We start from the raw sequence: 15041 nt of genomic DNA on the forward strand, positions 1-15041 counted from the left end.
TGTATGAAAGTACTACCCAAGTGATCTACAGTTTATTTAAATATTTTTGCCGCTTGTATTTATTGTCTAATCCTAGACCTATCTTCCCGTCTCTCCTATTCATTTCCCTCTTGGTATGACCATAAGACTTTCAGAAATCTAAAGTTGTTAATTTGAAATCTAACCCATATTGTTGTGTTGGGAATTTTACATCAGCTCCTGAAATCAAGGGGCTACATTGGGTTTAATCTTTTTCTTTTTTTTCCTAATTGAGTTTCTGTTTAGCCTTCATCTTTCAAAGTAGTCCCTAAAGGTTCAGAAATAGGAAAAGAAAGAAAAACTCCAAACTTCAGTAGTTTTGTTGTCTTTGGTTTTGCCCAGTCAACTGACTGCTATTGATGCAACCCTTATAGCTTTTTGAGGCAATAAGTTATCTCAGTCCTGAAGAAATTAAAATAAAATTTCCTAGGATTTCAGTTAATAGCATTCAGACAAATTTTCAAACTTCTTTTTTTTTTTTTCTTCAATATGGCTAGATATTGGAATTTCCTCTTACGAACAGATAAGATTCACTAACATGCATCCAAGTACACTCTAAATAGATCATCTAGAGAAGGCTTCCACATCTACCTCTCTGCTCAGTTTGGACCGCTAAAGGAAAATCCCCATTATTTCCAATAAAAGTTAAAGAGGTTTGGTAATTAACGGATCTGTTTGCAACATATGAAGCTGATAAGCTAACTTACTGGTATTGAATACTCCTCAAATGCTACACAGAATATCAAGTAATATACCAGCAAAGCAAGAGGGGAGCTGCACAAGCGTTTGACTCTTGGAAAAGTGGAGAGGCTTCCTAGCTTGGAAATGCAAGCATAAGAGTAGAACAGCTTCTCTCTGGGGACCCATGATTTGGCTCCCGGCAGCAACCTGAAATGCCTGTGAGCTTGATGGGCCAGCCCCAATGCTCTTTTTGCCAACAGGATAGACAAGTTGGTCTTCCTGGCGTGCCTGTCTGCTCCACACTCTTCCTCCTGCACCAGGGCAAGGACTCCACCCAGAGCGAGACCCAGCAGGGGTAGCCTGGGCACCTGGCACCAAGCCCTGGCTGTAGTTGTTGGTTTTGGGCGGAGGTCAGGAGTTGCCTCCCCTTGGAGTGATCCCTGTGTCCAGAGGCAGCCAGACAGGTCTCAACCTTTCATCCCATATCTCTTCCACTGAAGGGCTCCCCTCACTTCTGTATGGCTGACCCCCATCCCAACCTGTAGGCTGTGTAGTTGCTACCTGCTGTCCTAGTCCACCACAGGGAGCCCAACTCCCCTGACATAACCAAATTCCCCAGATACCCCAAATACTCCTTTTCCCCGATCTAATCTGAGGACAGGGGCCGAACATCTGCTGAAGTTTCATTCTGTAGGCTGTAGTTTTACCTGCCAGTGCATTGCTGCTTGCCAGCTGGATTGAGTGTGTCCTGAAGCGGTTGCTTCTGCTCCTGATAACAAATTGACAAGCCCCAGGTAAATCAAGGCAAATCAAGACTCCTGTTTTGTTCCTGGTGAGCTCCGGGTAAAAGCACTGATGGCTGGTGTGCGTGGCCCAGCCGTGCTTCTAATGCCGGCACAAGTCCTCAACTACTCTTCCAATTCTGCATATTTCTGTATTTTTTTCTATATCTTAATATAGATTGCACATATAAGTAATAGTTTGTAAGGAAACAGTACCAGGTTTCCTATGCATTATGTTATAATAAGTTTATTTTTAATATTGAAATAATGACTTCAGGAAAAAAAAAAGGTAGGTAAAAAACCCCACCATTTTATTTCTCATGTCCATAGGAATGTAAGTTTCATTTTCTGATTTCCCAAATAGCTATCCTTGTCTCTTCTAAAGGCTACTGCTATGCTAGTTTTGGAACGTTATCAAATAAGAAATAACTTTAAATTTTGTAATTTGTCCCTATTGCGGATCTTTGTACTGTGGATCATGATTGTAATTATCATAAATAAAATTCATATTTATGAACATAGATCTTGGAGTAAACTGCCAGGTGCAGGGTTGACTACCATTGCCAATTTGTTGTCTGTTGTGTTAGAAAAAGGGAGAATAACTTGCTTCTGTATATTATAGAAGAATAAACACTTGGATTTAATCAGAATTTAAGATAAAAGCCATTGATTATGAAACCGTTCTGTTAAGAATGTAAATGTTCTTGCTTTTAGTTATTCTGCACCTATTACTGCTGTCTGCCTGGTGCTATGTTTTATGAACTATTATGTGACTGGAAAATCTTACTCTACTTTTGCTTTCTTTTATGTTTAGGGTATGCACGAACTTTTAGCTCCCATTGTCTTTATCCTGCATTGTGACCACCAAGCTTTTTCACATGCCAGTGAAGCTGCACAACCAAGGCAAGCATTGTGTTTTATTTGTATAGTATTAAAAACCTGCCTTCTTAAAAAAAATAAAAGAAGTTGGCTGGGCTATAACTTATAAATATGTGTTCCTTAATTCTTTGTTTATAATTGATAAATTGGTATCAGAAATGGTCGCATCCTTGTGCTGTTATGGGAACGTCCTTATTTCATCTTCCCTACCAGAGCTTCTGAAAGGGGGATTAAAAGTGTAGACTTTGGCCCCTTTGCAGATATTAGCTGGCAAAAAAAGGGAAGACAGGAAACCTAAAGGGAAACCTTAATCAAAAAGCTTACATACCTACTGTTTTTCCTCATTCTTATTGCCAGAAATGGTTTCGTTTTTATCAATGCAGGGAGGAGGCAGATTAGAGAACTGCAGTCATAGAACAGACATGTTACCAACTCTCTTTCCTCGTATCTTAAAAGAGAAGAAAAATCAATGTAAACAAATTGTTGTGATTGATATTTCTTTCATCACCTGCAACGTTGTAGCTGCAATATCTGACTGTCCTTTGACTTGGTAGTAACATTAAGTCTAGCTATTGATCGTCTTGCTCAAATTGTGTGTGTGTGTACACACATAATCATACACGTGTATAAAATATTACAGCACACATGATTGTCTGTCAGCCAAATTCAGATGCTCTTTTCCTTGCCCAATATATAAAGCTTTTTTTTAAAAAAAAGAAACTAGTTGCCTTCTTGTATCACTTGTGATATTTAGGTCATTTCTTTTCATTTGTCTTTTTGCACTCTCTTTTGAAGTCCAGCAGTGAATAAAAGCCAATTTAATTATGTGTACTAGATAATATAACCTCTGTTAGCACCCCTTAACGTGATTGTCCAAAGGCAGTTAAGCGTAAGGATGGAGATTATTTACAAGTGTGTGTTTTTATTCAACGTCTGTCCTTAAATATCCTGAAATTACCTAGAAGATGCTCTTCAATGCTAAGTAACTTAAAATAACCATGTGTTATGCACAGCATTCTGTTCCATCCTGACTGAAAAAGTAGAGCTAAGCAGCAAAGTAGATGGAAAAGAGGTGCTGTCACTGATTAATTGCTGTTAAAGTACAATAAAAATACAGGCTATTAAAACAAAATAAATTAATGTTTTGATACTGCATATTTGACCAGTAACCATATTTTTTTTGTTTGGGACAAACAGTGATAGATTGTGCAGCAATCAATTATTCTAGATCAAGCATATTCAAATAATACATTGTGACATTCAGTAATTTGTTATTTGGAATAATTAGATGGTTACTTCATTGTAGTGCAGACAAGGCAGCTAATTTGTTTTTGATCTTTATAAAAAGGAAAGACTTCATTTGTTCAATGGAGTTGCTCTTTTTAATTAAAAAGGCTAGTTTTCTCATTTGCACTTTATATGAAAGTTGGCTTATAAATACATAATAGTATATGCAGAACGCTGACCAAAAATAAACATTCACATTTGGATTGTTCACTGTTGCCTTTTTCAGCGAGGAAATGAAAGTTCTTTTGAATCCTGAATATCTGGAACATGATGCCTAGTAAGTTTTAACAACTTCCTTTACATTTAATTTGTTCTTATTTGTAATACATTATTTAACGTCAAATTTCTGGGTTTTTCCCCTTCAGTGCAATGTTCACACGTCTTATGAAAACTGCAGAACATTGGTTTTCAACTTTTGAACATGACAGTCAGAAGGTAAATATTGCTCTAAAATGTTGTGCAAACACAGATTCTCCTGTGTATGAGTGATGTTGGCGTGTAGCATTCAATAAAGGCCTGTCATAGACAATATCTGTGCCCCAAACCTGTGCAAATGTCATGTTAAATGCATATAGGCAATGTTTAACGTATGGAGACTTGAATTGTATTAAACTGTTTACAATATAAACAATTTGCTGTGAAAGCAAAACTTTGATCATAGCCTGTCTGTCACAGGTCAGGGTGCATCTTTCTCTGACTTCATCATTACATTTCCTTCCCTTTTTCCCTTCTTGACCTCAGGGTATTCAAACTGAGAGAATGTCTGTGCCATCAGATCTCCTGTGTAGCCATAGAGATGCCACTTCATTTAGTGTGGTGCTTCTTTCATGGAAAAGTTTTTTCTGTGTTCTGAGTTCAGTTCTATAGAATGCTTCTTTGCAGGGACCATCTAGAGACAGTCTAGGCCTTGCCTGTAAGCATTTTTCCTGCATGGCATGAGGGACAATTTCTTCTGTCCATTTTGCCTCAATCAATTGCTCAAGATTTCCTTTGAGTACTTTTTTCCTGTCTCTTTCTATGTTCACATTCTGTTTTTTTTTTTCATTATGAAAAATGATTTATGTGATGGTGCGTATGTAGAAGGCTCTAGCAAAACATAGCCATATTACAGATGTCACCAAGACTTTCAGTGTATTATATCCTAACGGAGTTGTCCTCCAAACTTAGTTCCATCTCGAGTCACTTCATCATTTTTCACATAGACCATGGGGTGAGTATCTAGAGTTAACAAAAAATTAATAAGAATTTGGTTGGGTTTGGATATCCACATGTGTGCACCAAAACCTATGTTTGCAAACTGTAATTAGGGAGTACTAGTTTGAGAGGAGGTTTTATCTGTCTGTTGAAGAAGGTGTTCACCCAAGACTCACATAAAAGCTTCTATTTTCTTTAAATGTTTAAATGTATCTGTGTGTATATTTTATTCGACATGGAGCATTGGTGTCTTGGCCTAAGCTATGTACAGTTATAAATTACTATTTGGATTTGGGTTTTTACGTAATTCTCAGTAACTAAGGATAAAGTATATGAGATACAAATTTTATGAACTTATTACATAGTCACTTTTATTCCAACAACAAAGCTGTGAGACATGTTTCTCTGAGTGTAGCTTTTCAGAATTCAGTATTCAAATGTATTTGTTCCATTTTCTGTGACGGAGGCGATGAAGTCTGAGGTTGAATTTTATTCTGGGAAATAACTAGGTCTGCTTACAGTTTGACAGTGTTTGAGCAGAAGGTGAAAGTTTACATTGCCCTTTCCAGTCCTTTCGTGGCATAAAAAATTAACAATGCAAAGCGCATGGATTAATATCTAGTTGTTTGTTCTTGTTCTTTGCAAACATGTATAATCTTTAATAATCCTTTCTTGTACGTATGCCTTTTACAATCATGACTTTGAGGGTTGGCAACATAATAAAGTCTGAGTCTTCACAAAGGAGGCAATGAAAGCATGTGCTCTGAGAGACATGTTACATTTTACAGCCTCTAACAGTTGGTTCCATTACTCCCAATTGCCATTAGAGGAGCTTCTCCAGCTACTCCATTCCCTAGTGGTTAATGAGAGAAATCTGTCCGCGGTTTATACTTGTACTATGTCCTAGCCTCTCTTTACTGCTGTAGCATTTGTTTCCTAAGTGCATGAATATATAAATTGTACTAGTATCAACTGCCAGCCATTCCAGTGCGTGTTGTGGTAGGTAATGTTTTGTGGCAGGATTTGGTGACTCTGTTCCTAATACTTGATCGGAATTTTTCATCTGCATTTCACTGATACCTATATTTAAACTGTTCTTAGGGGTGAACCTGATGCTCTCCTGAAAGCGGTATAGCACATCTCCGAGCCGTCCCTCTTTTTGTTGTGAACCGCATCCCTTTGAGATTGATCATTTCTATTTCATGTTAGCAGTAGATGACTAAACACATGCACTCAAATGTTTTCAAAGAAGCTCACAAAAGGAAAAAGGGTGGTTTGTCTCATGTGGCACCTTAGTATATAGTGAATATGGGCAGGGGCACATTATCATGTTGTCCACTTGGCTTCTGTGCTTTAGGCACAGGCACTGTGAGTCATTTCAAGTTAAAAATTTTGGCAGCTTGGTTGTATTAGTTTATTTGAGCATCTTTCTGTTTGGGCTGTTTCTTTCACACCAGCTGATGTGATTTTTTTGGAGGAATTTCAGCTGACTAAATGTATTGTCATTTTCTCAACCAAATTGCTTGAGAGGAGACAACAGACATATCATACACACTCCAATCATCCACTGAGCTTTTTAGTGGAGTACACCAAATCAGGAGGCATGGACAGTCAAGGCATTGGTTATTGATTGCAGCTGCTGTCCCCACACATTCTGTAATGCTTTGAAGATTTCTGTTAATGGGGTTAATTTCTGAGATGATGAGGAGCTCCATTTTGATGGATACCATTTATTTATCTCATGCTTTTAAAAATGGCAGGCCAGCACGTATTATTTGATGCACTTAGCCATGTTGACAGTCAGTCTGAAAGTCAGCAATGTGTCAGTGCTGCATTACGCCAAAGTGCACAAACGCTGCAGGTGACAAATAATTCCAGTTTTGGTACTCCTCTCTAAGAAGAAGCTTGCATTAGTTTTGATGTTCGAAATCTTTTGACACTTGAGACAGTGCTTAAGAGTCTGTCTTCTAATTTTGTAAAGATGGCTTTAAACCCACAGACAACTAATGATGTAAAGGCTAATCTGGGTAGCTAGCTAGTCTTCTCATATTACAAGTTCAACTAAGTATAAACATGCTAAGGTGGAGATTTCTATACAAGAATCTATGCCTATAATCAAGAAAAACTTAAAAATACAGATCTTTTGAGTCATCCAATTTATGAGTGCATGCAGTGGTCAAGCTGAAGTCAAACTCAACTTGAATAAACCAGAATAAAGTTCATACCTCAGATGCATGCCAACTGGTGGAATGTGCACCGTATATGAATACATACAGGTCATATGAGGAGAGGCTGAGAGAGCTGGGCATGTTTAGCTTGGAGAAGAGGAGGCTGAGGGAAGACCTCATTGCCCTCTACAACTACCTGAAAGGAGGTTGGAGAGAGGTGGGTGTTGGCCTCTTCTCCCAGGTGAGTAATGACAGGACCAGAGGAAATGGTCTGAAGTTGTGGCAGGGGAGATTTAGATTAGATATTAGGAAGAATTACTTTACTGGAAGAGTGGTCAGGCACTGGAACAGCCTGCCCAGGGAGGTGGTTGAGTCACCGTCCCTAGAGGTGTTTAAGAAATGTCTAGATTTGGCACTTCAGGGCACACTCTAGTGGCAGAAATTGTAGGGGTTTGGGGTTTTTTTGTGTGTGTATGGTTGGACTCGATGATCTCAAAGGTCCTTTCCAACCATGAAGATTCTATGATTCTATGATTAGCTTCAAAGATAAATTGCTATGTTTATGCAAAAAAATTACTATGGACTGGCATTTAGTGTTAAGGTAATGTTATCATATCATACTGGAAGAGTGTTTTTCTATATAGATTGGAAGGTAGTAGATACCCTTTTTCGGTATTCTAACATGTGACCAAGTAAATAATGAATTGGGTCTGAAACAATGATAGAACATAGTCATACAATGGAGAAACAAAATTCAGGGTAAAAAGAAGACTGCCCAATTTGGTAATAAAGAAGTTAATAGAATAATGAAAAAAGGAGGCAGGATAAATATCCTTTCCAAACGTACTTGCAACTGTGAAGAACTTCAGTTCTCCTTTCTTCGTTACTGAATATTAAAAACAATGTGTTTTTCACTACACTGAACGAAGTGAATTTGTCTTTTAACAGTTTAAGCTGTAGTGAAGTCTTCCGAAAGTATTAGCCGTTAACCTTGATAATGCTTCTCTGTCAATATGCTGAGCAAAAGGATAGAAAAACAATAACTATTTTTTAAAGTGAAGCTTTCAGGTCAGAGAGCCATGATGACAGATTGCAACAAAATCATTCCAAAATCTTCTCTTCTTACTGTTCCAGTTTTCCCTTTTTTATATCTTTAACATAGATCCTGACAGCTTAATTCTCCGTTTCCCTATCACCAAGCTTTCCCTTGGTAGGTTTGACTTGTTTTTTATTTCTCATCCTCCATTTTACATGTTTCCTATTCAGTGGGGTTCATTACTTGCTACATTTCTTTCTAGCATTCTGTCTCTTTTTCAATAATACTTCACTCTTTTACAAGAAGAACCAATTTAAAGCAGTATCAGGTTCAAGGATGCTAATGCTCCAGTAGTTTCCTTCCTCTGTTTTCACTTTGTGTGTGTCAAGTTCTAGATCATGACATAGTTTGCACAACCTTTAGGTCCAACCAGCTACCTTCTAGCCATCAGGTTCATCTCACTGTTCTATTTCTTTTTTGTTTTAAAAGTTTTCTGATGCTTCATCAAAGTTGTGTAGATTTTGAGGTCCAGACACCCGATTTTCTGAGGAAGGGAAGCCTGTTTAGAAAGGATTGTTTGATAAGTTATTACCTATTTGGTATGCATTTTATTGTCCTCTGAGGGCATATATTCTCTAATAAGTTACCATTCATCTGCTTTGCTCTGTACTGACTCAGACTGATGGTATTAAAGCTAAAATAAAGCTGTCAACACTGTCAGAGAATGAAAAGTAAAGCACGCACATAAGAATTCACGTGCAGAACAAGGAGATGAGCCTTGGCACACCTGGGAAGGGGAATCCCGCAATACCTTCCACAGAAGTGGATAATTGAGATTCTTCTATTGCTGGAAAAGAAATGAGTTATTAATATTTTTAATGTTTATTTGGAAGCCAGTGACTACAACAAAACAAATCTCTTGTAGGCAATCCCTTTAGACAATAAGGCTTCATGGGATGTTCTTTTTCTCCCCCCTGTTTTCTATGTCTGCAGGAGAAAGATGTGATGATTACACCTATGCCATTTGCAAGGCCACAGGACTTAGGCCCATCTATTGCTATTGTAGCAAAGGTAAACCAAATTCAGGATCATCTGCTGAAGAAACACGATATTGAGCTGTATATGCATCTGAACCGACTGGAAATTGCTCCGCAGATTTATGGACTGTAAGTGTTTGCAAAGTATTATTTAATTGAATTCCTTCTGGTTTTATTTCATTATATTACAACATTTATTTCCTTAAATTTAGCATTAGAGGAATGGGGCTAAAAAGAAGTGCTTCTTAATCTCTTAGAACTTATTCAGTTGGCAGCACTACAGTAAAGGACACCCCCCTGTTGTATTTGTGACAATGACATTCCTAGTGCAGATAAAGTCTGTTCAGCTACATATTGGAGAACTTGACGAAGAGTCCCAGTGCAGTGAAGAAGTACATACTGAATTGAGTACATACTCTACCTGCGGTTTTTCTATAAGAAGAAATGGGATAATAGGACACAAAGAAGGGGGAAAGGGGAAAATTATTAGCATTGAATGGTTTATTTACTGAATTTTATCACCAGTTCAGTATCAGTGAACTTTCCCCTATTGCAATAATGGGGTTTTGGATACTGGTAATACAGGTGTGGTGGGGTATGTTAAAAGTTAAGGCATGGAGATAATAAAGTGTCTGCGTGCGGAGTCAGCCCAGGTAGTCCTTTTTCCATTAAGCTGGCTCAGATCCAGGTGGTTGTGTATTGTGTGCCCCATTCTAGGGGGCCTTGTGGGGCCAGGTGTGACTTTGGATGTGGCCTTGTCCACGTGTTCATACAGCATTGCATCCAAACCAGTAACGGCTGCTATAGTCAATCTGGGACAATACCGAGAGTGCAACTTGGATGAACCATAAGTAACTGTGAATTGACTGCGGTTTTGAGGAAGAACTTTGCCTTCATCGTCTGGAATTCTAGACATTTCATTCATTTTGATCATTCCTTAAAGAGTTGGCAAGCCATATGTGCAGTTGCAGTGACAGAAAAATGACACTTTTGATTTTATTTTTTTTTGCAATGATTTAAAATAAGGTTGGCTTTGCCTTAAATGAAAAAAAAAAAGGTTTCATTTAAAGGTGTGAATTTCCAAATGTAATTGTGAATTACATTTAACAACTCAATAGAAAATGTAGAAAGGGAGGGAAAAGGTGACTGTGTAAATGTCAGGCTATAACTGCAATACTTAACATTAAAGTCTAATTTGATGTTACAGTTAAATGGAAAAATGCTGCGATATAGTATACCCTCAAGAGAAGAGTTGAACTAAGACTAAGTAGTAGTCCCAGTCTTACAGATAACATATATTAGGAAGATATGTGTAAAACTACAAAAGTTATTTAAATAGTTTTGATAGGAATGGGTTACAGGAAGAGAAAGAATAAGCCAAGTAAACTCAAGGCTTCATTAAAAGTATGAAGAGGACAGACTGCCCTATTAGTGTATTTTTTGCACAGTGTAGAGTTATGTATTTTCTTAATATCTTCAGTAGTCTGGAAGAGAAAGCAAGCAACCCTAATAAACTTCAGGGGTGGTAATGAATAAGTAGGCAGTATAAATATCAAGGAAAAAGAGAAGACAGTGTTTCTTTTTTATGAAGGCTTATGAAAACATACAGAAAATAAAATAAGATAAACCTCAGAAATTTGCAAACAGATATTTTGGGGCAAAAATAATTTGTACTGTAGGTATTCAGTATAAGATTTTGCCTTTCAGTAAGAGAAATAATTGAAAGAAAAAACTTAGACTTTAGCTCAAAACATAACATTATAATAACAGAAGAACGGTGCAGTCTGGTGTGGCATAAATAGAACTGAATCTGAATAAAGAAATTTACAGTTAAGGGAATGAATTATGAGAGAAAGCTTCAGGCTGACTATCAGGAAAACCTTACTAACAGGGAGCTGTTAGACTGTAAAATAATATATCAAAATTAACAAAGGAAAAACTATCAGAATATTTTAAAGACAGGCTTTGAAAAGCTCTCAGAAATGGGTAGTATCACAGAGAATGAGTCTGCATTGGCAGAAGAGGAAAGTAGGTTGCCTGTGAGGTCATATCCTTCTGATTTAATATAGAGGACAGAAGAAAAAGAAAGGGAAAGGAACATGACTGTGTTGTATTATTCTCACCTTTAATGATGTCTGAACAGTTCAGAATAGTAATTTCTAGTAGTGAGCCAGCTGACAGTCTCAGATGCTGGATCTTTTCCTGTATTTAATGTTTCTTGAAGTAGAAACAGCATTTCTTAAACTTAATAGGTTATTAATAATTGCTAAACCTAACCCAAGTGCAGAATTCATGTGAGCTTTTTGTTGAAGTTTATTGTTTTGCTGAAGTTTGTTGGATTTGCCAAAAATAAATATTCATCTGTCAGCCTTGATACCACTCAAAAAAATATACAAATGATAGAAGGGAGACTGGGAACTTCCCTCAAAAGATATGATGGCATTCCTGGTGAAAAGCGTCAACGCAAAAGGCTTGTATTTAGTGGCAGTCTCCCCTAGCCTGAACAAGTTTACTTATTTAAAAATACAGTATTTTATACTTTGCATCCTTCTATCATCTTCTGGGGCAAGGTAGAAACAATTCTTACTTACTCTTTGTATTTTCATACAGTTGATTTCAACCTTTGATGTTAACAAATAGTCCTTTTATTTTTGAAACACCAGGGAGACTTGTTTTGCTGGGTGGTCGGGTACCCTAGTCTGTTGCACATTTCCATGTTCAGAAACTGTCCTTTAAAATAAAATGTGATTACCTGCTTGTTGAAATTACGCTTACCTGCTTACAGGACCAACTTTAATAGACATTTCAGTTTGTGCGGTACGACTCAGTATGGGTTGCTCCAGTAGTGCCAAGGTTGTATGCTGGTTTTGTGGAAATGCATACTTATTATAGTGTTTATCGTATCAACGTGAAAAATCTTCATCAGTTAGTCCCTCTGCAAACATGGTGTCATTAGCCTCAGCCTGGTGTGCCAGGCTGCACGCTGCGAGGTGCTGACAGTTTGGAAGAAAACTTTTCTTTGGGTAGTTTGCGTTTTGTGAAGTTTTAGCTCAAGGGAGTGGATTTCTTTATCTTCTGCAGGGCGTCAGTGAAAAGACTTTGCATTACCTGGCTATCTCATTTCATTGCTGATCAAGAGAACCCCATTAGGTATAGCAAGGTACACTAGGGTCCTGGCTATGCCATATGTCTGTGCTTTGGTCATCAAGTTGGTGTCATATACAGTAACAGCCTTAGCACGGAAATTTCTGTAGCTGGAAATTTTGTGAGACGGCAGATTCATTCACTTGCAGTCAGCCTCTGTGTATCCGTCCCTCTGATAATTATTCAACTGCTATTAATATCAGCCAAAATGGAACCAGCAATACAGAGATAAAGGCTTTGTGCCTTATCATTCTTCAGTCTTCTTTATTTGCTGTGTCTCTAGCTTGTTTTTAGACCCTAAGATAGCATTTTGCAGGATAACGTTGTTTCACGTTCCCGGTAGCACCGCGTATTGCATACAGTCTAACCAAAGTATAATAATTATCTAATCATATCTAATTTTGTACTTTGTAAAATAAAGCACAAGAATGGTTTGAAAATAAAATGGAATTGATTACATTAACAGTTCAGTGACATGCTTCCTGATAATAAGCTTTTTCTAAATAAAAACAAAAAAATGCTAAGATTGAACAAAAAGATTGGATGCTCTGAAGGGTTGACAGATTGAATATTCAGTTTAATTGTAAAATTAGATGAGTTAACAATGATTAATGTCCTAGATTAAATGGTTTTCTAGTGTTAATTTCTTTGACCCCTACATCTAATTCATGTTAAAGTACAAAATAATTATTGCAAAACCATTCTGCAGTGGCCTGCGTTTGCAGTGGCAAATGAAGCAGGTTGTGCTCTCAGCTTGAGAAAGGACAAGGTTGGAGGCAAGTCTTCATATATCAGTATTTTAGGACACTTTCCTCCATACATAGTAATTTGTAGTAGAGGACTTTTACATTTCATTGAAAAGATTAATCAATTGTGAAAGTCCCACATAATATCTTTATTACTGCTTTATTTTATGTACTGAGGGTTTCAAAGTGAATTACATTGCATCAAATGAAATTCTTATAGAACCGCATACAAGAAGGACAGCCAGATCATGTAAATATATATGATATGGTTGTATAGAAATAATGCACCCAAAGATAATGACAAGGCATAAGTGTAAAAAGCTTTATTTAAGAACAAAAATTAACTGTTGGCATAAACTCACTAGCTTCTGCATCATAACACTGATGGCAGTATTATATTGGTTAAGCAAACTCTTTCTAAGCACATATCCAACAGACAATAAAGTGCATGTGGAAGTGAGTGTAAATATTTCATGATGGCTTAATCTCAGTACAAAAAAAGGCCTTCTTAGAACATTCAGTGCCGATGACTTTGCCTCCCGCTGCCACTCTGCTTTATGATGATCAATCAGGTAGACATACTGCCTACTGCAGTTCGAGATGCAGTTTCAGCCCTTTAGGCTGATACCACAATTATACTTCAGGAAGAAGCCTATCTCATGAAGCAAAGGAAAAAAAAAAATTAAGAGAAGGATGCAAACAAAGTTACAGGGTTACTAGGCACAAGTGTAGATTTGAAGATAGCATTAGAAAGGTTATGTTACAGCAAAGTCAACAGCAGATGTGCTGCTCCACTATTACTATTCTTAGTTGCTTTGCTATGAGCACCGCTGTGGGGCATCCACCTGTTTTAGTTTCTCTCCCATGCCATTATGGTACCAGGCAGTATTCTTTTCTGTAACCATATTAGTCTCTTGAGGGAGAATTTAAAGGATTTTACCTGTGCAGTAAAGGAATGTAAATCATATTCATTGTATCTAGAAAAAAATATCCCACTAGTCATCAGAATAAGAAATCTTCATGATCTCCAGGAAAAAGTAGATCAAAGATCAGCCTTGCTAAGAACTTTACAGATCATCCAGGATGGCTGCGTTTATTTTGGATTCTCACACTTCACCAAAAAAATGAGAGAGATAATATATGACATGGCCTAAACCAATTACAGTTCCTCTGTAGTTTTTAATCCAGTGTCATCAATTAATTGGACAGCAATTACAATGAAAGCAACTTTGAGCTATTGTGCATGTAGTTAGGGGAACCACCAAATCTGGCCTTGCTGTTAAAACAAGTGAGTATCTAGCAATGGTTAAGAATAAGCAAATACAAAGTATTTCTGAACAAAGTAATAATTCTCATTTGAATGTCCAGGACCAAATTAATCCTGAATTTAGTAACTGGTACTGCTGTTGATTTCCAGTAATTATTTTCTGATTGACTTAAACAAAGTATTACATCTAAAGCAGATTTTAATGGAATATGAATCCTTGCTTGTCTGTCAGTAGAGGGCTTAAGGATTTAATGACAGAGGAACAGGCCTTTCTAAGAAAGGTTACCATCCACTGTTGGTCCCACAAATTGAGAAGAGATACAGTGCTGGATTTTTAGATAAAGCTTTTGGTGGCTGGCTCAGACATCTGAGGACTTTCCTATGAATTCTATCTCACATACTGGAAAAAAAGTATTGTAAGAAGAAAACTGTAAGTTCAAAGTTAGATGACAGAAGAAAACACATCTGAAGCTAATTTAGAAAGGTACAATGTATTTTGATGGAGAAAGGGATTGCCTCACCTGCTGTTGACATACCAGTTGTATTGTGATGCTTTACTAACTCAAAGGATTTGCTCTGTGCAAATAAATATGGACAAATCTCGAAGCATCAGGGTAGGTATCTTATTTTCAGGCAGCAAGCAAATCCTGCTTAACTCTAGAAGCTGCTTTTCTTCTGTTTTGAAGTGAGACTACTCACCCTTTCGTGTTCTTAAATGATAGATATCTTTTGCTCATTGTTAAGTTTCTCCAAAAAGCTTTCTGTTTCATTGACTGAAAAAATGTATATTTCATTTTGTGCC

At 37.2% G+C, this 15041-nt stretch overlaps 1 protein-coding gene across 2 annotated transcripts in view; it reads left to right on the forward strand.

The window, feature by feature from the left end:
• The window catches only part of TBC1D5 (TBC1 domain family member 5), a 320822-nt gene that overhangs the window by 185917 nt on the left and 119864 nt on the right, over positions 1-15041 (forward strand). For both annotated transcript variants that reach the window (XM_054193612.1, XM_054193613.1), the window contains exons 11-14: positions 2296-2384; positions 3874-3924; positions 4013-4082; positions 9039-9211. In XM_054193612.1, the coding sequence (XP_054049587.1) occupies positions 2296-2384; positions 3874-3924; positions 4013-4082; positions 9039-9211 (383 nt within the window). The remainder of the gene's footprint in view (positions 1-2295; positions 2385-3873; positions 3925-4012; positions 4083-9038; positions 9212-15041) is intronic.

The sequence above is a fragment of the Rissa tridactyla genome, chromosome 2, assembly GCF_028500815.1.
Source record: "Rissa tridactyla isolate bRisTri1 chromosome 2, bRisTri1.patW.cur.20221130, whole genome shotgun sequence".
NCBI classification, from domain to species: domain Eukaryota; kingdom Metazoa; phylum Chordata; class Aves; order Charadriiformes; family Laridae; genus Rissa; species Rissa tridactyla.